Genomic DNA, 23,882 nt, shown 5'->3' with positions numbered 1-23,882 from the left:
ACCCCACTAGAAAAGGATTCCGTCCCCGGAATCAAAGTTACCTTGTTATGGAAGAGATGTGGATGAGAACGACAAACGACATCCTCACGTTCCCAAGAAGCCTCTCGTTCATTTATTTGATTCCATTGCACTTTGACAAATGGAATTTCTCGAGACCGTAGTTGCCTAACTTATCGTTCAACAATACGAATATCTTTATCTTTATAGATGGCATCCGGTTTCACAACTAACTCACTAACGTCTGCTTGTTGAGTTCGCTCCTCATCTCTTGAGTGACTACGTAGCACTGAAACATGAAATAAGTTGTGCACTCCAGATAATTGCGGTGGTAGCTTCAACTGGTATGCCACATTTTCGATCTTCTTAGTTATAGGGAAAGTTCCTATAAACCTGGGAGCCAATTTCCCTTTCTTCCAAAATCTCATCACTCCCTTCATAGGAGACACCTTAAGTAACACTTTATCTCCAACTTCTAGCGGTAATGGTCGTCGTTTCCTATATGCATAACTTTTCTGTCTACTCTGGGCTTTACGAAGGCAATCTTTAACCACTAGGATTTTCTTCGTAGTTAGATGAACTAAATCAGGTTTCAAAAAGATATTTTTTCCTACTTCTACCCAACATAACAGTGAATAACAAGGTCTTCCATAAAGAGCTTCAAAAGGAGCCATACCAATACTCGAATGATAACTGTAAATATTCATCCCAATTTCCTTGGAAATCTAGCTCACACGCACGAAGCATATCCTCCAATAATTGATTAACTATGTCTGTCTGACCATCAGTCTGAGGATGAATTGAAGTACTAAGATCCAACTCTGAACCCATGGCTTGTTGAAATCCTTTCCAAAATTTTGAGGTGAATTGAGCACCCCTATCAGAAAGAATCGAGACTGGATCCCCATGCAATACCACAATCTTCTCTACACATAACTTGCATAATCTATCCACACTGTAAGTAGTATGCACTGGTAAGAAGTGTGCTGACTTAGTCAATCGATATACTATTACCCAAATAGAGACATATCCTTTCTTTGATCTTGGTAGTCCAACTATAAAATCCATGGAAACATTTTCCCATTTTCGATCCGGTATTGGGAGTGGTTCTAATTCTCCAGCTGGCTTTTGGTGTTTAATCTTAACTTGGTGACAAGTTCGGCATTTAGAAACATATTCTGCAATCTCTCGCTTCATACTTTTCCACCAAAACTGTCTACGCCAATCCTTATACATTTTTGTAGCTCCCGGATGGATAGGGTAGCGACTACGATGAGCTCCATCTAACACCTCACGTCTTAACTGGGCATCCATGGGTACACATAACCGACCTCGAAGTCGAAGCCCACCGTCCATGCCTACAACAAAATATTCACTTAAATCCCCCAGCTCCAAGTAATTTCGCACACCAATCATCCTTGGATTGAGCCTGAATAATACGACTAATAAGTGCAGGTTGTACCACAAGATTACCTAAAAATGCCTGGGAATTAGAGGAATTCGTGATGTCCAAGTCAAACTCAGCAACTGTCTCTAACATCTTCCACTCTTCCACCATCATGGAAGCTAACAAACCCATTGGTATTCTACTCAAGGCATCAACTACAACATTCGCCTTACCAGGGTGATATTGTAAGTCAAAAATATAATCCTTGATGAGCTCCATCCATCGACGTTGTCTCATATTCAAATCCTTTTGGGAAAGAGATACTTGAGACTCTTATGATCAATAAAAAGCTCAAATTTCTCGCCATACAAGTAATGGCGCCATAATTTTTGAGCAAAAACTACCGCTGCCAAGTCATGGGTTGGATAATTCTTCTCATGGACACGCAATTGCCTAGATGCATAAGAAATAACCTTACCTTCCTACATCAAAACACATCCCAATACCAGAAGTGAAACATCTATGTAAACCACTAGCTCCTTTCCTTCCACAGGTAAGGTCAAAACTGGTGCCGAAGTAAGCTTAGTCTTAAGCTCCTGAAAAACGTACTCACACTTAAAATCCCAAACAAACGGTTCTCCCTTCTTAGTTAGCTTAGTAAGTGGTCCAGCAATACGATAAAAATCCTTAATAAAACGACGGTAATATCCAGCTAAACGAAGAAAACTTCGAATCTCTGAAACCGTTGTAGGTTGTTTCCAACTCAACACTGCTTCAATCTTGGAATAGTCTACCGAAACTCCGGATTCAGATATCGCATGCCCCAAAAACTTAACTAGATTGTTGCCAAAATTCACACTTTGAAAACTTTGCAAACAATTGATGCTCTTTCAAAGTCTGCAATACTAAGCTTAAGTGTTCCTTGTGTTCTTACCGATTCTTAGAGTAGACAATAATATCATCAATAAAAACAATAACAAACCGATCTAGAAAATCTCTAAATACTCGATTCATCAACTCCATAAACACAGCTGGTGCATTCATAAGCCCAAAAGGCATCACCAAAAACTCATAAGAACCATAACGAGTAAGGAATGCAGTTTTGGAAATATCTTGCTCTCTTACAAGAAGCTGATGATAGCTTGATTTCAAGTCGATCTTCGAAAACCATATAGCCCCTTTCAACTGGTCAAATAGATCATTAATCCTACATAAAGGATACTTGTTCCTTATCGTGACCTTGTTTAGTTCACGGTGATCAACACACAATCGTAACGAACCATCTTTCTTTTTCACAAATAAAACAGGAGCACCCCATGGTGAAGAACTACGTCGAATAAATCCTTGACTCAAAAGCTGGTCAATCTGAGACTTTAACTCCTGCATTTCCTTTGGAGCCATTCTGTAAGGAGCAGGAGCAATTGGTGTCGTACCTGGTTGAAGTTCGATGCAGAACTCCACTTGCTTATTTGGAGATAATCCAGGAACCTTTCGGAACAAATCTGCAAAATCAGACACAACTAATATACTCGCAATCTGTAAAGACTCATTATCTACTACTTCACCCTCAATATGGTTAAGGAAAGCTTCTACAAACAGACTTCGATATGTAGTTTGCACCACTACCTTAGATTGACCCGCTTTGCAAAAGTGATTGTCTTGTCAGCACAATCCAAAGATAACCAGTCCATTCTTAATATTACATCGTAAGGAACCATCTCTAACACATAAAGATCCTCCAAATGCTCAACATCTCCAATCAAAATAAGACAAGCATCAACCTTGTTACTCAACTCTACCATACTACTCGTAGGAGTAGCAACACATAAAGGAAAATCACACACTTTCATAGAAAGATTTACCATGTGAACTAACTTAGCAGAAATGAAAAAATGAGTAGCTCCGGTATCAGACAAAATACTAACATGCTCTCCTAAAATAAAGAAAGTACCTCCCAAAGTAGCATTCTCTGTCTCAGGAGGTTGCACAACAAAGAGTTGACTCTGGCCACGAGGCTGCACATTACGGTTTGCAACCCCAGTGTTTGGTTACTCATGTCTATCTGATGTCTGAATTTTCTCTTTGGTACATTATGATGCCTTATGCCCCCTTTCACGACAGTTATAGCAAAACCCATAGAAGTTAATTGGTTTGGCAGCAAGGGCCTCGCCCTCAGCTGGCACTGCAACCAGTTCATTGGCACCAGTTTTCTGATCACGGTTCCCTTGATTCCAATACCCCTTCCTTTTCTTCCCTGGCTAATCACCTTGTTGAGTGACATTCTGGGTTTGCTGGTTCTTACCACTTCCATGTTGACTCGATGAAGACTTTGATGCATGATCAATCTTACTCTCCTTCTTCAAGTATTTATCATCCCTCTTATGAGCCAAATAGTCTTGCTCAAGCTCTCTAGCACACTCAAGATCCCTAACATATGTGTCAATCATATGATTTCCAACAATATGCCTTCGATACACAACGTTCATACCATGAACTAACCTACTGTAGATGGTGGATTTTCAACAAAGGGTAGAATTGTAAAACTATACTCCAGATTCGGCAACCAGATGAGTATTGAGACTCATGTCTCTCATTAAAGCATGAAAGTTCATGTCATAAATCTCTCACTGAGAAGGCTGTCTCTCAAAGTACGTGTAGATGTGTAGTCTCTCAGCGGAGGCCACGGCACATCTCATGAATACTGAGCAACTTCAGTAATTACTCTGGATCCGGCAATCGGATGAGTATCGAGACTCATGTCTCTGTGCATGAAAGCTCATGCCACCTCTGATGGAGAAAGTCTCTCAGAGAAGATGTAGATGTGTAGTCTCTCAGCTGAGGCCACGGCATATCTCATACTGTATAGAATCGAAAGATTGGGCGGCTCCTAGACAACATGTCTGCTAGTATAGAGCGACAACGTCTTCGGGATGTAACCAAGTTTTCCCCGACTATGCAAGAGGAATATGACACTCCAACAAGTTCATATTTCTCAACCCTCAGATAATTAATGCTCCTAGACATGAAGCCCTTCTAGTATAAAGCCAGCAATTAATTATCTTAAATCGTCTGAATATCCAGCAATATTCTACGAGCCATCGCCTGAATATCCAACAATATTCTACGAGTCGTCAATCAATCGCCTGAATATCCATCAATATTCTACGATTCCTCGTTATATTTCGTTACTTCAATCTGTGATTCTTCCCAGCAGAATTCCACAGGTTAGTAATAAATATTCAACGAAACAGGCATCTGGGCATCGAATAAGCCCTGACAAAATGGTGCAAGTGTAATTAGCAGATAATACACAGACCAGCATTCTGAATGCACGAACGAGCATTTTAAAAATACGAACGAACGAGGAACCTATGCAAAATAGGAAGGGAAAATAATAATAATAAAATATTAAACAAAAGCGCCAGGGGAGTAGGCTCACCAGCCGGCCAGTCATATCGTGACTAGTCCCGCGCCCAATTTTATATTTTACCATATTTTTACTATTTTCACGATCTCATGAAAATCCTCTCGTTCGAGCAAATTTCCTTTATTTCAAAGAAATTATCTAAATCACATGATTTTATCAAAAAAATAATAAAATTAGGGAAAGGTATCGCGGGACCGAGCACCAGCCGGCCATGTCTTGGCCTGGCCGGTCCCACATCTCACATCTCCATTATTTTATTATTTCTCTCAAATTATGAAAATTCCTTGATTTTATGAATTTTCCCTAAAATCATGAAAATTACCTAATTTCATGTATTTTTATCTAAATCACATGATTTTATCAAAAAATAATAAAATTAGGGAAAGGTGTCGCGGGACCGCCGGCAGGCCGGTCATGCCTTGGTTGTGGCCGGTCCCAAACCTCACGTCCCATTATTTTATTATTCCTTCTCAAATTATGAAAATTCCTTGATTTTATGAATTTTCCCTAAAATTACCTAATTTCATGTATTTTCTCTAAAATCATGGAAAATATTAAAAAATTAGGAAAACTTGTGGGACCGGGCTCTTGCCGGCTAGCCATGCCCTAGCCGGTCCCACACGCCTATTATTTTATTATTATTTGATGTTTGGTTTCCTGAGTTCATGAAAACTCCCTGATTTCAACAAAATATCTTGGTTTTCAACAAATCCCTTTGATTTTATGAAAAATTATCTAAAATCATCAAAATTACATAAAATTTGGAAGATTGCCTTGGGGGTCGCGCCCATTGGCCGGCCGGCCATGCCACGGCCATTGCCGGTCCCACACTCCCATTCCTTATTTTATATTTTAATTTATGTCTCTCATCTCATGGAAGTTCCCTAATTTCGCCAAACTCTCCAGTTTCATGGAATTTCCCTTAAATCATAGAAAAATACATAAAATCACATAAAACTGGGAAAAGCATGTGGGACCGCGTGTCAGTCGGCCGGCCATGCCCTAGCCGTGGCAGGTCCCACACCTTGTGATTCCTTGTTTATTTATTATTTTCATCATCTCATGTATTTTTGCCGGTTTCATTAAAACCGTTGATTTTGCATATTTTCTCCAAATGTTGCTCAAACGTGCATCAAAAAATATCAAAATTCTCAGGACTGAAGCACGGACGCTATAGTGACACGGGAACATCCCCTTGACCGACCAAGGGTGACCCTGAGGCTTGCAAACAGCTGGTCCCGCATGTTTTAATGATTTTAACCTAATTTGCTCAGTTGCTCATATTAGGTTCGAACTCTTTCCAAACAATTGGAAGTTCGCTCAAACGACCATCTACTGGTCCCACGACCATCAAGAGCCGGTCTCATGACCTCTTGGTCGGCCCCTCATATTTTCTATATCAGGTTTTATGATTTGTTGCTCACACGAGCATTATTTCAGTAAATGATTAAACCAGCATTCAATCATTCTTTCACCAACTGGTCCTCAAGAGACTTTGGTATTTTTTGCTCATTCGAGCATCTGGGAGTTATATGGTGAACCCGTCATCCCATGTAGCCGGTCCCGTGTTGATTTGCAATAAATCATCATTTTGGTAAATTTAGGGTTTTGAATCCAGAGCTCTGCAGAAACGTAATTTTGAGCAGGTTCGAACACTCTGATAATTTTATGTTGATTCCATGATTAACATTCATATTTATTTTGCTCGACCCAGCAGTCAGTAACTTAAATTAATATTTTATTCGGTCCAGCTACCAACAATTCATCAAAAGAACAATATTTTTTCAAACTAGCAATATTTGCTCGAACTAGCAATATTCGCTCGAACCGGCAATATTTACTCAATTAGGAATATTTGCTCAAATCAAAGAATATTGGTTCAACTATCAATATTCAACAATTTAGCAACACAGTTTTGCTCGTCTTAGGTTATAATGATACCTTGTCTCAGCAGACACATTAAATTCATGAGTTTCGAAACATTTGCTAATCATGTGCAACTCAGCGCTACATGGACTCATCGTCCCATAAAGTCAGCAACTGACTCCACAATCACGAGATTTAAATCGTGTCACATAGGGGGATATTAACTAGGGTTTTGGTCTGGTGGTCTACGGCACGTGTGTTCACCCACAACGAGAATGTGAGCAAGTCGTGCAATCAGTTGGAAGAGTCAGCAAAGTAGTGGGTGGAAAGTTAACCAAGTCTCTGCACGATGATTAATTGGTTTTAACACGATTTCCCCATTTACCACTCTCTGATTCCATCAACTGTCACACTTCATGGGATCATGGTGTTTTCAACTCCGGCATTATAAAATGTCCCTGAATCCTGATTGAAAAGACGGAGTTTTTTCGAACAATCGAACAACATTCGCCAAAACGAGCAATTTCTCATCAAAGTTCATACAGACAATCTTTCGTCTACACGAACTCACAGAAATTACTCTTAATTGAGAAAAATTCAATCATTCAGAGCATTTTCACGTTGAATTCACAACACACCTACAATCTCAGATCACCATTGATGTCATGCATTTCTCAGCTTCCCTCCTACAGATCAACCCATCCTCTCTTGTGACCGAATTGACTCTGGAACGGACATTTTTCTTGGTTTAGGCCGGGGTCTTACAGATTGATCTCTCGAACTTAAAGCACTCCCTTCTTGCAATGCATCTGTGTGAGGTTCAACATTTCGCTCGGTTCAAGGAGTCTCCACACGGTCGACTCTTCAATTCCGTAAAAACCAGCAAATCGTTTTTCCCCACTCACAGATTGGCAACCACAGTGGGAGATTAATCTCTCAGTTGCAATCTCACGATTTCACAAGATGGCTGATCTTAGGTCTGGGTTAGTTACAGGTTCCAACACAAACGACGCTAGTACTAGCAACAACAACCACGACAATCAGAATATCCCGGAAACGATTCCGGCCTCCAACACTGACGGTGGTGACATTACTCCTCCTCACACTGAAGGTCATCCCCTGTTCGGTCGACACCCTGAAGAAGTCAGAGGAAATCCACCACCTACCATTGCTGATCTTATCAAAGTGCAGGAGACTCTCGCAAAGAATCAGACGGACATGGCTGCTACACATAAGGAGCTGTGTAATTATCTCAAAACTCTTACTGATAAGATGACAGAGAAGACTCAAGAAAAGGGGAAAGAGAATGAGAAATCCTCAGATGTTGCTAATCCTGAAGTAATCCCAATCCATACAGTGGATGATGATGAAACTGGCAAAGCTGCAGATTCATCAGCAAAGGAACCATCAAATTTCATTACTCGGGAAGACGTGGAGAGTCTTCTGGAGAACCGTGGAAAAGACAAGACATCACATGTCCATCGTCACCAACCTCCTTATCCTGCCGCTACGCAGAGGATTCCCCTTCCAAACGGTTACATTTCTCCAACTTTCACTCTGTATGATGGAACTGGCAATGCTCGAGAACACGTCTCTCGTTTTCTCGAAGCCTTGGGAGAGCATGAACATAACCATATTGTTCGTCTCAAGGAGTTTTCAAAATCCTTTAATGGCAGAGTATACACCTGGTACAACAACATCGCACCGATGACTATCAACAATTGGGGAGAAATGATCAACGCCTTCTACAGGAAGTACTTTTTCGTGTCAGAGAAAGTCACTTTCTCTGATCTTGGAAGAATGTTCCAGAGGGTCAGTGATAATCCCAATGATTACGTGAAAAGATTCAGAGTCCAGGCCCTGGACTGTCATGACCCAAATGTCACAGAGCAGCAGCTGGTAGATTTGTGTATCAACGACATGCTCCCATTTTACAGAGATCTACTGGAGAATCTTCGATTCCATACTTTCTCAGAGATTCACGAAGCCGCGAAGAGATCGGCAACCACTGCACCTGCTCTATTGGAAAGAGCAAAATCTACAAAGACTGAAGAATCACGAGACACTCGAGGAAGCAGACGCCTGATCAAGAAGCAGTAAAACCTCCATCCTTCCACAAACACTGTTGCAGAATGGAGAAAACGGAAAGCCAAACCGCGGCGCAAACATACCTCAGCTCCTTCAAAAGCACAAAGGAAGGATAATAAAGATGCACAAGCCTCTGACCAACGCATAAGAGTTCCTGATCAAGAAGCACCTGACTTTCCTTTTTCCATTAAAAGAGGTGACTTCCACAGGTTCGTCAATCGTCCCACAAGCGACTGCGGAGTTTTGAAGCACATTTTCAAAGAGAAGGTTGATCCACAATAGCTTCAACTGGGGACTGAAGGAGTACACAAGAATCTTCTCCCAGTCAGATTCTTTACATTCTCTGAACAACTTATCAAAGAGGCAGTTCAATCCTTGGTCGAACTTGAATTGTTTTATCTGTCGAAGGCACAAAGGAGAGACATGTTCACAGTAATGAACCACATCATGTCAAGAAGTCCATTCTGAAAATACTTCTTGAGCCTCCAGCCACAAACCAAGAGATATACGACTGGGGACTGCTTACCACAGTCAATCTCAGAAGAAACAAATTTGGAAGAACGTTGATCGATGTTGACACCGTCATCAACAACATTCCACTGAAAACCATCGAATCCACATGCTCGACAAGAAGATACTCATGCTCCATCTTGATCAGAGACCTTGAAGGAGCACTCAGAAATACTTATGGATACATCATTCTCAAAGTAAACATAAGTTCAACCTGGACAGAAATCAAGTTTCACATAATCAGGAAATGACATGTCCTTCAGACGAGCGTGGATCCACGCTGAAAAGATGGATGCTTACAAAGCGCCTTTGGTTGCACAGAAACCAAGTTTCACGAAGATCCAGGATATGACATGTATTGACAAAGCGCCTTTGGTTTCACATCTCTCCAAAGATCCAGAAGATTTGACGTACATTCCATCATCGGAGCACTTGGAGGAATTTCGAACTTTGGCGGGATTGAAGCAAGAACCTGCAAAAGATGCATAGACATTCATCAAGAGGTTCCGCACTCAGGCAAGTCTCATTCTATGTCGACGTCATTTATTTCCCCACATATTATCCTAGCATGGGGACTTAATTATGCTATCAACTCTACAAGACGTTATGAATGGTAGCTTCACCGCATTAGTATTTTATCAAGTGGTTGAATCTGACGTTTCTCCGAATCAAGCATTGAAACATCCATTACTGACGTCCAAGCATGGCAAAGAACACTTTGGGCGTTTCTCTTGCAAGTCCATGTGTTCCATAAAATCAGAAAGCTCTGATGTCTGCACAAGTGTCGAATCCCACTACTACAATGAAAGGGATGCTGAATCAACAGAAGATACTCCAGGGCCGAGATGATCAAACCCCTGAGACATTCGATGCTTAAGGAATATACGCTTCAACGCTCAAGCATCTAAAGGCCATCAAATTGTACTCCCAATCAAAGAGTACAACTTCAGCACAAATATCTCGACGGTGACACATTGATTCAACACCAGCACGATCAAAGTGTAACTAAACTACAATCTATAAGTCTTCATTATCCCATGATAAGACTTCTGAAGCATATGCAACATCATTCATGCATGGATGGCACTAACTCCTTCAATATACACTGGGCAACCTGAGGTGATTTCGTGAAACTTCATCAACGGGATTTCTCTACATCACAATCCCCTGCATGAATGAGGAACTTTCTCTCTTCACCAATCACATCCAGTATGAAAACTGCTGATGCTGTATACCGCAACAATGTCGACTCACTGACAAACCAGTTCATGGTAAAGTTATGCTTTCAGGGGCATTCAGGTTGAACTCTCAGTACACCTTCATCTTACGGACGCTCAACTCGTCAACTAGTTCGTGAATGTAAAAGGCTCATTGGATGAAGGAGCAAAGATTATATCTATAATTATGATTCTAGCCTTTTCGGTCTTTGGAGCAACTTCAACCATGGTATCATCATCAACAATAATCTCTATAAGAACACAATACATGATCTCAGCATCGACAAAGATCTCTGGAGTGTAATCATTCATGGTTTCAGCACCAACAACGGTCTCAGGAGCAATATCCTCAGGGCTTCATCAACTAATCATTCTCTGAAGTGTTACATATGAAGCGGACTTCTCTAAGAACCAATAATTCATATCAAGATGTGTAGACCTAATAACATGCTCACATGAAAGTATTCCCAAAGCTGGCACGATTGGTGGGCATAATCCAGAGTCTTCTACAAGATGTTCTCATCACCTCTACAAATGAGATACAACACACTTCAGTCCATGGGTTTGCAAAAACGTACTAATGGGTGAGGAATGGGACAATGCTTCCTCAACGAAAGATGTTCGTCTATGTCTCTTCTAAAACATACCAAAAGGGAGCATCAATCGGATATACGAGCTGAAAGATATGGCTTTTACCGTCAGGTCTACGAAATCTGAAAAACTTTGTACTGGATTACAAATTACAAATGTGCACGCTTTGTTGGATGACCTCTACAACTCCAAATTGAGTGATTATTGTCTCATTAGACAAATCAGTCTCTTATCTTCAAAAGTTGGGGTCAAGCATCAAATTTCGACGTCGTATGAGGTTCCTACATCTTCCAGAGCGTACAACATGCAAGCAGCAATTCTTAGACGGGATTCATAACTTCCACAGTCGATCGGTGTCCACCAGGTCTTTTCGCTAAGTCCTTCATCAAGGTACCTCCAACTTCGAACACCTGGGTCTTTACATCAATTTTTCTACTTGGGTCCTCTATCCAAGTCTTGCCAGAAGAAGAGGAAACGAAAAGGAGAGATTTAACAAAATACTGGGGACTGACGATCCACTGATCATGGCGATCAGTTTTACAGTCCAAGACTCGTGACACCATACTCTCATGTGCTAATCATTCATCATAAAAGCAATGCTACCACCGGGACATGAAACCATGGTCATTACATCATCCCGTCTCGAGAGCAACCTCAGCTACAGTCTCGTGACCAGGGTTTCAGAAGTGATGTTCTACGACTGACGGAAGCAAGATGGCGCTGCAAGCACCATGATCATGTATCAATCAAAGGGTCCTGATCTCAAAGGAATCAATGACATTAAAATCCTTCACCAACCGTTCAAGACACAAGCGAATGGTCTAAATACACAACATGAATGTTTTACAACAAGCTCGTCTGAGATGATTTTACACTGCCCTGTACAAACCGACGATCTGGGAGCAATTGGTGACTAATTTGTGGATGGGTCGTACACCATTTTGTTCGTATGGATGTCCTCTTCAACATATCCAAAATTCACAGCAATTGAAGAAACGAGCGAAGAGTTGTGGCCAAAACATTGGACCACATGCCAGCTGAAAATTTTCTGAATGTCTCCTGGAAATTTACTGTTTCGTCGATTTCGGATCCTAAACATGCTCGGAACCCAAAAAGCTTCTTTGCTAAAGTTTTGAAATTTCCTGGGCATGAGGATACATGGGTAGACCGCGAAAATCCAACATCGAATGAAGATTCTACAACAATTTCAATGAAGACCTAATTTCTGAATTTTCTGATGACGAATTATGGCGAAATTCTTCGTTCATCCACATCTGAATCAGGAGCTATACCATCAACACAAAGCCGAACTTCATCTTCATCCGATAGTCTCATTTGCTGAAGTCGGCGGTGCTTATGCTGATAAGGGAAGACTCACAGATGATCTAGAGACATACAAAGTACCAGCTTTCCAGCGTCTCCGAAAGGTTGATTCATCCCAGGATGAACATCTGCAAACGTCTTCATGTTTGACTTGATATTTTTGGAGTGTTCGCCGGAAGATCCAGAAGGGTGGTTGTAACCAGAAGTCACCACTATCTGAGGCGAAATACATGGAGTCATGGATATACCAACAACAAGCACGCGCTGAAATGGTAACAATCCAACTCTTACATATTTACAATTTCACTAGCTGTAGTGATTATAATGTCAAAATTTCGAAAATTTGCTCGTTCCTTCAAACTGCAAATTCGAGCAAAATTTATTATTCAAAATCATGACTTGATTTTCATCAAACCGTGAACCACCCACGTGAATTTTAACATTCACTGGTTTTTCAAAAATTGGACAGACGTCCATTTTACAATTGTGAAAGCTCACACATATTGTGATAAAATACTAACTCTCATGAAAGCTCATAAATAAAGTTTTATCACTGGATATAAGTTTACATACATAAAAATATATATGTATATTTTCCTCGAATAAACATTATCGTTTAAAACAGAGTTTATTTCGGTTTTATGAAAGCTCACATCTATTAAGGTAAAATCTTGGTTCACATGAAAGCTCATACACTAAGTTTTATCACTGGACCTAAGTCCACATATATAAAGAAATCTCTCATAAATCAGGGATTTTTATTAGTTTTCAAAACTAACGATCACGAACATACGTTTGATAAAACAAGGGTTTTCTACAAAACCCACATCAACATATACACATGTATAGGATTTTGATATGGTGAAAGCATGAAACACTCATGGAATCATCAAACATCTAAAAAAAAAAAATTGGACGCACCTGGTCGGCGCCGGCCGGACGGTGCTAGCTCCGGCCGGACGGTGCTAGCTCCGGTCGGACGGACGGTGACGCTCCGGCGAAAATCCTTCCTGCTCCTGTCAATCTCGGACGTGAAGGTGATGAAGAGGATGGTGGTCGTGGGAAGGTTTATTACATAAGGATTTCCCTTTTGGGCCCGACCCGTGAATCCTAAACCAACCAAGGTTCCACCATCGAACCAGCGGTTCTACACGGTTTTATGTTCACTGGATGACGCTCTATTATGCCACAGAGATTTCCGATCAAACCATGGTTTGCTCATTCAGTCGAAATCCGGTAATATCTTATCTTATGACTAAGTTCAATTACTTATTTTTACTTATACCTGGAAATTCACCATTAAATGTTGACTGAGGAACATAACTGTTCCTCACTAAGAAGGGGACTTAATGTAGATGGTGGATTTTCGACAAAGGGTAGAATTGTAAAACTATACTCCAGATTCGGCAACCGGATGAGTATTGAGACTCATGTCTCTCATTAAAGCATGAAAGCTCATGTCATAAATCTATGACTGAGAAGGCTGACTCTCAGAGTACGTGTAGATGTTTAGTCTCTCAGCTGAGGCCACGGCACATCTCATGAATACTGAGAAATTTCAGTAATTACTCCGGATCCGGCAATCGGATGAGTATCGAGACTCATGTCTCTGTGCATGAAAGCTCATGCCACCTCTGATGGAGAAAGTCTCTCAGAGAAGATGTAGATGTGTAGTATCTCAGCTGAGGCGACGACACATCTCATGCTGTATAGAATCAAAAGATTGGGCGGCTCCTAGACAGCATGTCTGCTAGTATAGAGCGACAACGTCTTCGGGATGTAACCAAGTTTTCCCCGACTATGCAAGAGGAATATGACACTCCAACAAGTTCATATTTCTCAACCCTCAGATAATTAATGCTCCTAGACAGGAAGCCCTTCTAGTATAGAGCCAGCAATTAATTATCTTAAATCGTCTGAATATCCAGCAATATTCTACGAGCCATCGCCTGAATATCCAACAATATTCTACGAGTCGTCAATCAATTTCCTGAATATCCAACAATATTCTACGATTCCTCGTTATATTTCGTTACTTCAATCTGTGGTTCTTCCCAGCAGAATTCCACAGGTTAGTAATAAATATTCAACGAAACAGGCATCTGGGCATCAAATAAGCCCTGACAAAATGGTGCAAGTGTAATTAGCAGATAATACACAGACCAACATTCTGAATGCAAGAACAAGCATTTTAAAAATACGAACGAACGAGGAACCTATGCAAAATAGGAAGGGAAAATAATAACAATAAAATATTAAACAAAAGCGTCAGGGGACTAGGCTCACCAGCCGGCCAGTCATGCCGTGACTAGTCCTGCGCCCAATTTTATATTTTACCATATTTTTACTATTTTCACGATCTCATGAAAATCCTCTCGTTCGAGCAAATTTCCTTTATTTCAAAGAAATTATCTAAATCACATGATTTTATCAAAAAATAATAAAATTAGGGAAAGGTGTCGCGGGACCGAACACCATCCGGCCATGTCTTGGCCGTGGCCGGTCCCACACCTCACGTCTCCATTATTTTATTATTTCTCTCAAATTATGAAAATTCCTTGATTTTATGAATTTTCCCTAAAATCATGAAAATTACCTAATTTCATGTATTTTTATCTAAATCACATGATTTTATCAAAAAATAATAAAATTAGGGAAAGGTGTCGAGGGACCGACGGCCGTACGGTCATGCCTTGGCTGTGGCCGGTCCCACACCTCACGTCCCATTATTTTATTATTCCTTCTCAAATTATGAAAAATCCTTAATTTTATGAAATTTCATGTATTTCCTCTAAAATCATGGAAAATATTAAAAAATTAGGAAAACTTGTGGGACCGGGCTCTTGCCGGCCAGCCATGCCCTAGTCGGTCCCACACGGCCATTATTTTATTATTATTTGATGTTTGGTTTCAGTAAAACCGTTGATTTTGCATATTTTCTCCAAATGTTGCTCAAACGTGCATCAGAAAATATCAAAATTCTCAGGACTGAAGCACGGAAACTATGGTGACACGGGCACATCCCCTTGACCGACCAAGGATGACCCTGAACAGCTGGTCCCGCATATTTTAATGATTTTAACCTAATTTGCTCAGTTGTTCATATAGGTTCGAACTCTTTCCAAATAATTGGAAGTTTGCTCAAACGACCATCTACTGGTCCCACGACCATCAAGAGACGGTCTCATGACCTCTTGGTTTGCCCCTCATATTTTCTACATCATATTTTATGATTTGTTGCTCACACGAGCATTATTTCAGTGAATGATTAAACCAGCATTTAATCATTCTTTCACCAACTGGTCCTCAAGAGACTTTGGTATTTTTTGCTCATTCGAGCATCTGGGCGTTATATGGTGAACCCGTCATCCCATGTAGCCGGTCCCGTGTTGATTTGCAATAAATCATCATTTCAGTAAAATTAGGGTTTTGAATCCAGAGCTCTGCAGAAACGTAATTCTGAGCAGATTCGAACACTCTGATAATTTTATGTTGATTCCATGATTAACATTCATATTTATTTTGCTCGAACCAGCAGTCAGTAACTTAAATTAATATTTTACTTGGTCCATCTACCAACAATTCATCAAAAGAACAATATTTGTTCAAACTAGCAATATTTGCTCGAACTAGCAATATTGGCTCGAACCGGCAATATTTACTCAATTAGCAATATTTGCTCAACTCAAAGAATATTGGTTCAACTATCAATATTCAACAATTTAGCAACACAGTTTTGCTCGTCTTAGGTTATAATGATACCTTGTCTCAGCAGACACATTAAATTCATGAGTTTCGAAACATTTGCTAATCATGTGCAACTCAGCGCTACATGGACTCATCGTCCCATAAAGTCAGCAACTGACTCCACAATCACGAGATTTAAATCGTGTCACATAGGGGGATATTAACTAGGGTTTTGGTCTGGTGGTCTACGGCACGTGTGTTCACCCACGACGAGAATGTGAGCAAGTCGTGCAATCAGTTGGAAGAGTCAGCAAAGTAGTGGGTGGAAAGTTAACCAAGTCTCCGCACGATGAGTAATTGGTTTTAACACGATTTCTCCATTTCCCACTCTCTGATTCCAGCAACTGTCACACTTCATGGGATCATGGTGTTTTCAACTCCGGCATTATAAAATGTCCCTGAATCCTGATTGAAAAGACGGAGTTTTTTCGAACAATCGAACAACATTCGCCAAAACGAGCAATTTCTCATCAAAGTTCATACAGACAATCTTTCGTCTACACGAACTCACAGAAATTACTCTCAATTGAGAAAAATTCAATCATTCAGAGCATTTTCACGCTGAATTCACAACACACCTACAATCTCAGATCACCATTGATCTCACGCATTTCTCAGATTCCCTCCTACAGATCAACCCATCCTCTCTTGTGACCGAATTGACTCTGGAACGGCCATTGTTCTTGGTTTAATCCGGGGTCTTTCGGATTGATCTCTCGACCTTAAAGAACTCCCTTCTTGCAGTGCATCTGTGTGAGGTTCAACATTTCGCTCGGTTCAAGGAGTCTCCACACGGTCGACTCTTCAATTCCGTAAAAACCAGCAATCGTTTTTCCCCACTCACACCTACGTCTATTTTTCTCTTCAGTATCTACCAGGTGAGGTACAAACATCGAAAATCTTGAGTATTCAATCTCGTACTCTGTAACAGATAAATTACCCTGCTTAAATGAAAGAAACTCTCTCTCCTTAGCATTTCGAATACTCTGAGGGAAATATTTGTCATCAAACATATGAATGAAGTCTGTCCATGTCATGGTGGCATGATCCAAGCCACGTGAAGCTGAAGTCCACCAAGTATAAGCATCTCCAGTGAACTGAAAGGTAGCTAATCTCTGCTTAAAGACTTCTGCGCAAGAAGGTCCTATGTCCTTAAAAATCTTGACCATCTCATCCTTCCACTCATGGGCTATCATTGAGTTATCAGACTTTCCAGAAAACTCTTTCGGGTTCAACTTCTTGAACTAAAACTAAACCTTTATATACATATCTTCATCAGTTTCAACAAGCAGTCCTTGGTTCTGATGATTGTTGACTTGTCCAACATTTTGATTCATAGCAGCAGTGACTGCTTGGGCTATTAACTGGGTCAGCTGCGCCATATTCACATTCACAGTCTGATTTCCTAATTGTGGTTCATCTCCATCAATAGGACCACCATTTCCGGTACCACCTCTTCCAGTACCCTTACGTCTCTTAGTAATACGCTTTGACATCCCTATATAAGTCAATGATAATTTTAGAAAAGAATACAAATATACTAATATTTATAAAGCATATCCAAACCATGGATATACATAACGAAACGTCCTAGGCTCACTCCCCCAAGTCCTAGGGTTACTCTAACCTAAGCTCTGACACTAACTGTAACAACCCTACTTTCTACATAACCCCGGCGGATGATTAAATAGAAAGTATGTCGTTAATTTTCTGCAACAAGGTACATAACCACAGAAAACTAGAAACACAGTTCCGTTACAATTGCATATGTTGAAGGAATCTTTATTTCTTAACAAAATAATGAAGATGTCTAAAGAATTGAAACGGTGTACTAGATTTCAATTATATAATCCACCTTTAAGTACGAACTAACAAAAGAAAATACTAGTGAAGTCTACCCAAAGTAAGTATCCTCACTGCCTCACAACTACATAACGGAAAATTAAAATAAAAGAAGAAGTGTAGATGTCCACCCTCAGTTAGATATATTCTGAATATCCACCGATACTGGAATCAATCAAACTCCTTTACGAATACCTAACAACGCCTGAAAAATATAATCAACGGGAGTTAAACTCCAAGCAAGTTCACTCGATCACCGAGTCACAGAGACATATAAAAACAGTATACAAATATATCGCCAACCTGAATGTCACAAGAAAATATAATTATAATTACAGCAGTCACTGCGAAAAGATTCTAAGCTTTCCCGTTTAACAAACCTTAATAGTATAATACGAAAAGAACTCATTTCTAGTAACACCTAAACCTCCACGCGATACCGGAACCTATCCGCAATCACATTATATGCGTCTGGGACACATCCGCAACGTCTAACACACATTTTATAGCTCGTCCAGGGCTTATCCGCAACGACTAACAAACATTTATAGCTCGTTCGGGACTTATCCGCAACGACTAACACGCATAATATACGTCTATACCCTTAATACATATATAAATGTACTAGGAACGTATCCATACCCCATCTCCTCTTTTTGGAATAAGATCTTTCTCACTACCTTTAGTGGCCTACTCAAAACCACCTAGCTAACGGTCTCACTACTGAAAAAGTGGGGGTACAATAACCACACCCAATATTTCGCTTAGCAATCTGTATGGACAAACTCCAATATACTTTCTAGAGAATCAACTAGACAGTCAGACTCAATCTAGATGAAAATTATATCAAAGAGTTTATATCTTAATCTCTCGATTTTATATATACTCAAGCAAATAGAAATCTGCAAGTCTTTCTCAAATACTAGAGAGATAACTTGGATGGTACCAAAGACCAATGTCCAAGTGTCAATCAATTAAAATCAACAACCAAAAGGTCGGATATTCTAATTGATTGAACAACGCACAACCTGTGATATTTCAATTATATAAAAAAATATAATGCGGAAAATAAATAACACATACACCAGAACGTTGTTAACGAGGAAAATGCAGAAAAACCCCGGGACCTAGTCCAGATTGAAAACACATTGTATTAAGCCGCTACAGACACTAGCCTACTCCAAACTAACTTCGGTCTGGACTGTAGTTGAACCCCAATCAATCTCACACTGATCCAAGGTACAGTTATGCTCCTACGTCTTTGATCCCAGCAGGACGCTACGTACTTGATTCCCTTAGATGATCTCACCCACAACTAAGAGTTGCTACGACCCAAAGTCGAAGACATTAATAAACAAATCTGTATCACACAGAAAAGTCTACGGTAATAGATAAATCCGTCTCCCACGAATATACCTATGAGTTTTGTTCCGTCTTTTGATAAATCAAGGTGAACAGTAACCAATTGATAAACCAGACTTATATTCCCGAAGAACAGCCTAGTATTATCAATCACCTTACAATAATCCTAATCGACGCAGCGAAAAAAGATATTGTTGAATCACAAACGATGAGACGAAGTGTTTGTGATTACTTTTCTATCTTGCCTATCAGAGATATAAATCTCGAGCCAATTATTACAATTGCACTCGTAACGATATAAGATGCAAGATCATATCACACAACTACAAGAAAAGTAGTATCGGTATGGATTCACAATCCCAATGAAGTCTTTAAGTCTTTAACCTGGTTTTAGAAGAAGAAACCAAAGTTTAAAGGAGAATCGACTCTAGCTATGCAACTAGTATCACACGTAAGGTATGGGGATTAGGTTTTCCAGTTGCTAGAGTTCTCCTTTATATAGTCTTTAAAATCAGGGTTTGCAATCAATGTTAGCTTGGTAACAAAGCATTCAATATTCACCGTTAGATGAAAACCTGTTTAGATTCAAGCTAATATTTCTCAACCATTGGATCGAAAACTTAGCTTGTTACACACAAATGAAATATCCAATTTTGGGTTTATGTAGCCGTTCCCAAACATTAACATTTGTTGGTTCAACAATAGTTAACCAAATGGTTATCCATATGATTACTTTCATATCCACCATATTCTTCTTCACCATAACTAGTTCAAATGACTCAAATGAACTAGTTAGAGAGTTGTTCAATTGCTTAGATCTTATGTAACTACACAAGACACAATCGAAACAAAAACGGTTTGATTCACTCGAATCGATTCATGAACTTTATAGCTACTGTTTGCAAAAGCATTCCTTAGTTTATATAAACATGATTTCAAGAACAACAGATTTCAGATATAACCTGCTCAAGTTCGCGGACTGGTTTCGCGGACTTAAGCTCACGGAAGGAGTTCACAAACTCCAGCAGAAATTCTCGGGTCGAGAACTTCCGCCAGTTCGCGGACTTGGCTCACGCCACATTCCGTTTCTCTTGATTAACAAAGTTCTCTGACTTTGGTTCAAGGAATAAGGACTTATACATATATGTGTTTCCACAACAATGCTTATATCCTACCAATGGTTATGTAATCTAAACTCTCATTTCAATCATTGAAACATTCTCAGAGGACGTTATATAGCCGTTATTCACAGACTATTTTTCGTCAGAGCAATTTCCAAAGTGATTGAAACATAACATGACATTCGTCACTAGGTAAAGATGAATTTGGCTAAAGCGAAAGCTTACCAACACATATTTCGAGAAATAGATAGGCGAGTTACACTCGGTCGAAATAGCAAATGTGTATAATGAAAGTCTATATATCAAAATGACTTTTATCTCAAGAATATGAGATAGAGTAGGTAGACTTTTGAGTGACAGATAAGTTCAAGTCTCCACATACCTTTTAGTCGATGAAGATCCACCAGTTCCTTGAGTAGTCCTTCGTCTTGTATGATGATTTCCAAGGAGTCTTGATCTCAACTACACTTTTTATCCTAGTCCGAGACCTTCAGCTATATAGGCTAGAAATCAAGACTTATAGTTTTGATCACTAACATTGACAAACATGCTTGAGATAGCAACGCATGCGAGTTCGACCGAGCAATGCTCTAACAATCTCCCCCTTTGTCAATTTTAGTGACAAAACTATTAATACATATGGAATGCAAAATATAAATAAATGAACTTTTGTAGCTCCTATTCCACATGCCTAATCTTCAACATTACTCGAAATCTTCGTCACTTCCAAGTACTTCAATGATCCCAAAGGTTGTAAGTTTAGTATCATCGTTGTTGAAAATCCGTAGCTATAACAACAAGAAAACAATAGTCCTCAATCATTGTTATACAGTGTCATAGTATCATTACACAACATCAAAGTCCAATTGTATCACAACTTCAACAACAATACTATGGTGATATGTATCACTCCCCCTTAATCAATACTCCATCTCACATGGAAACCACTCCCCCTTACATAATGATCCGAAAACCATATGTATTTGTAGTGTGAACTACATATTAATTCTCCCCCTTTTTGTCAATAAAATTGGCAAAGGTACAAGAACGGGATCCTAATGAAATTTCCGAAAAGACATTTCTTGACCAAAAGAAAGCAAAAGTATATCATCTTATTTAGATGCAATAATAAATCCAAAGTTAAATGCATTCATCAAGGAGTTTGTAAAGATACAAGATAACCCCTATAATATTCCACAGCCGCACTCCCCATAAAGATTTGGCAATTAAGCGCAAGTTCAAAAGAACTCTCCCCCATTTAATGTCATTCCCGAGAGAACAACAAGAGCGACCTTAATTTCGAAGGAAAAGAATGATTTCTTTGGACATAACAAATTACATACAAGTATGAATTTGAATCCAAAATATTCAATTAAATTAACCACAAGACAACCCATGATTAATTTAATCGGCAAATACTCAACATAAGTGAACTTATGGAGACTCAAAATATACAATTAGATTAATCACAAGAGAACCCATAATTAATCTAATCGAAATACATAATCAAATTAATCACAAAAGTAATCAATTTAATTGGTCGTTCTCGACATAAGAAAACTTACGGAGCAACAACTAAATAACCAAACAAGATGATTAATTCAGTTGAACATGCTCGACATAAAGTACCTTACGGAACAACAACATAGCTAATCATGAAAATAATTAACTTGGTCGTTCAACGCTCAATATAAGACACTTTACGGAGCCTCACAGTAATACATAAAATATGGATTAGGGAAGATCAATTACTGCGGAATACACAAGTATTCATTCTATTTTCCATCACTATTCGCATAACGATATTTAATAGACATAATCCTTGCAAACAAAAGATTTTAACCTATCTTTCATCAATAACTGACATAATAGGCTTAACTTTTGTATTTTTCAAAAGTCTATTCATTCTTTTATCAATACATGCATATCGACATACGAAAAACTTTACTTTTTACACGGTATGGGATAGTCATAGTTCACGGACGCAAACACACATATCCCATAACAATATTGCAATATATAAAACCATAAAGATTAATACTGCAAAAATCATCTTCCAAACAAATTTAGAATTTAAACCAATAAATCTAAAAACATGAAGATGAAAACGTTGGACATAGCTATGTGTAATCACAAAAATGACTATTCCAAACTCTAGTTATTCTTCTAATAAAAACAATAAAATAAAATATTTACTAGGAAAATAAAAGAAAATCAAAGTTCGTTAAGAACCTCGTATCTTTCAATGAATCCATCAAAGAAGGTATCACTGATTTCCTTTATTATCTTGACTGTAGACACACCATGTTCATGAGTTAGAACACTAACTTTGTGATCAACAACTCGAGCAAGTTGTCTAACCTTGGTGCAGTCCATGATGAGCTTCTTTTGAATCCGTATCAGAATATTCTGATTAGCAAGGATTCTGGCCTGACCATCCAAGAGTTGATTTATTTGCAGTTGAAGATTTGCAAACTCGACCTTTGAATCGTTTTGAACACGAATCAAATCCTTGACAAAATCATCAATCCAGGAGTTGTGATCCTTTCTTTCAAGAATCTTCTTTAGAACCAGCCCTTGAATTAACTCACGTCCTTGAGCGTCTTCTTCCATATCAAGATGCACTATCTCTTGAGATTTTGCAGAGTTCTCCATATAAATTTTGTTAGAGATGGAGACACACAATATAGAGTAATATATATGTGTATGAAAACGGAGCAGGAAACTCTTGTTTTTGGAAACCCTAAGAACTCTCAAGGGGAAGACGCGGACATTGACCGTTAGCACAAAAAAAAAAAAAAAAAAACTCAATAATATACAACACACTTGAGTGTTTGTCAATAAATTTCCTTGCACTCTCAAGTTAAAAACAAGGAAAAGAATACCTGGAGTCAGGTGGTAGAGTGGAAATTAATCCCACTGTGATCATCGAGAAAGGAGTTGTATATATCATCTGACAGTTTAAACTTCGTGTTCTTCGCCTTTCTTCGGTTGTATTTCATTCCAGAAGAGTAAGACACGGTGTTTTTATCATATCCGTCAGAAGGCTTTCTCTGAGGACTAAATATAGGACCTCTTGCAACTGGTTCAAGAGGATCAGAATAGATAGGAATCCATTTTCTAGACTTAGATTTACCAGAAACAGTCTTATAAACACAGGGAATGCTTTTTTTGGTAGCACAAGAATTTATACCACTAGAATGCATTTGAATCCTGTGATGATTTCTAGGAAAGAGATCATATTTATAAGGTTTCTGGTTTTCTGTGAATATGAGATTCACTGGAGTAGTCGACGGACTATTTATTCCATTGACAGTGGAAAGAAGAAAATTATGAAGTTTAGAAATTTGTTTCCTCCTGGAAAAACAATGGATAGTATATGATTTTTTTCCCATAGAAAGTGC

General features: G+C 39.2%; 1 protein-coding gene across 1 annotated transcript; it reads right to left on the bottom strand.

Annotated features, from left to right (window-relative positions):
- Positions 1-1,369: 1,369 nt before the first annotated feature.
- LOC113279599 lies at positions 1,370-17,349 on the bottom strand. Its single transcript, XM_026528280.1, has 8 exons — positions 17,000-17,349; positions 3,651-3,850; positions 3,484-3,566; positions 3,022-3,399; positions 2,390-2,920; positions 1,915-1,980; positions 1,789-1,866; positions 1,370-1,690 (listed from the first exon to the last, which is right to left on the bottom strand). The coding sequence occupies exons 1-8, from the start codon at positions 17,347-17,349 to the stop codon at positions 1,370-1,372; spliced, it is 2,007 nt and encodes a 668-aa protein (XP_026384065.1).
- Between the last annotated feature and the right edge of the window lie 6,533 nt (positions 17,350-23,882).

Source organism: Papaver somniferum, chromosome 5, assembly GCF_003573695.1.
Source record: "Papaver somniferum cultivar HN1 chromosome 5, ASM357369v1, whole genome shotgun sequence".
NCBI lineage: Eukaryota > Viridiplantae > Streptophyta > Magnoliopsida > Ranunculales > Papaveraceae > Papaver > Papaver somniferum.
This window is presented reverse-complemented; position numbering and strand designations above follow the sequence as displayed.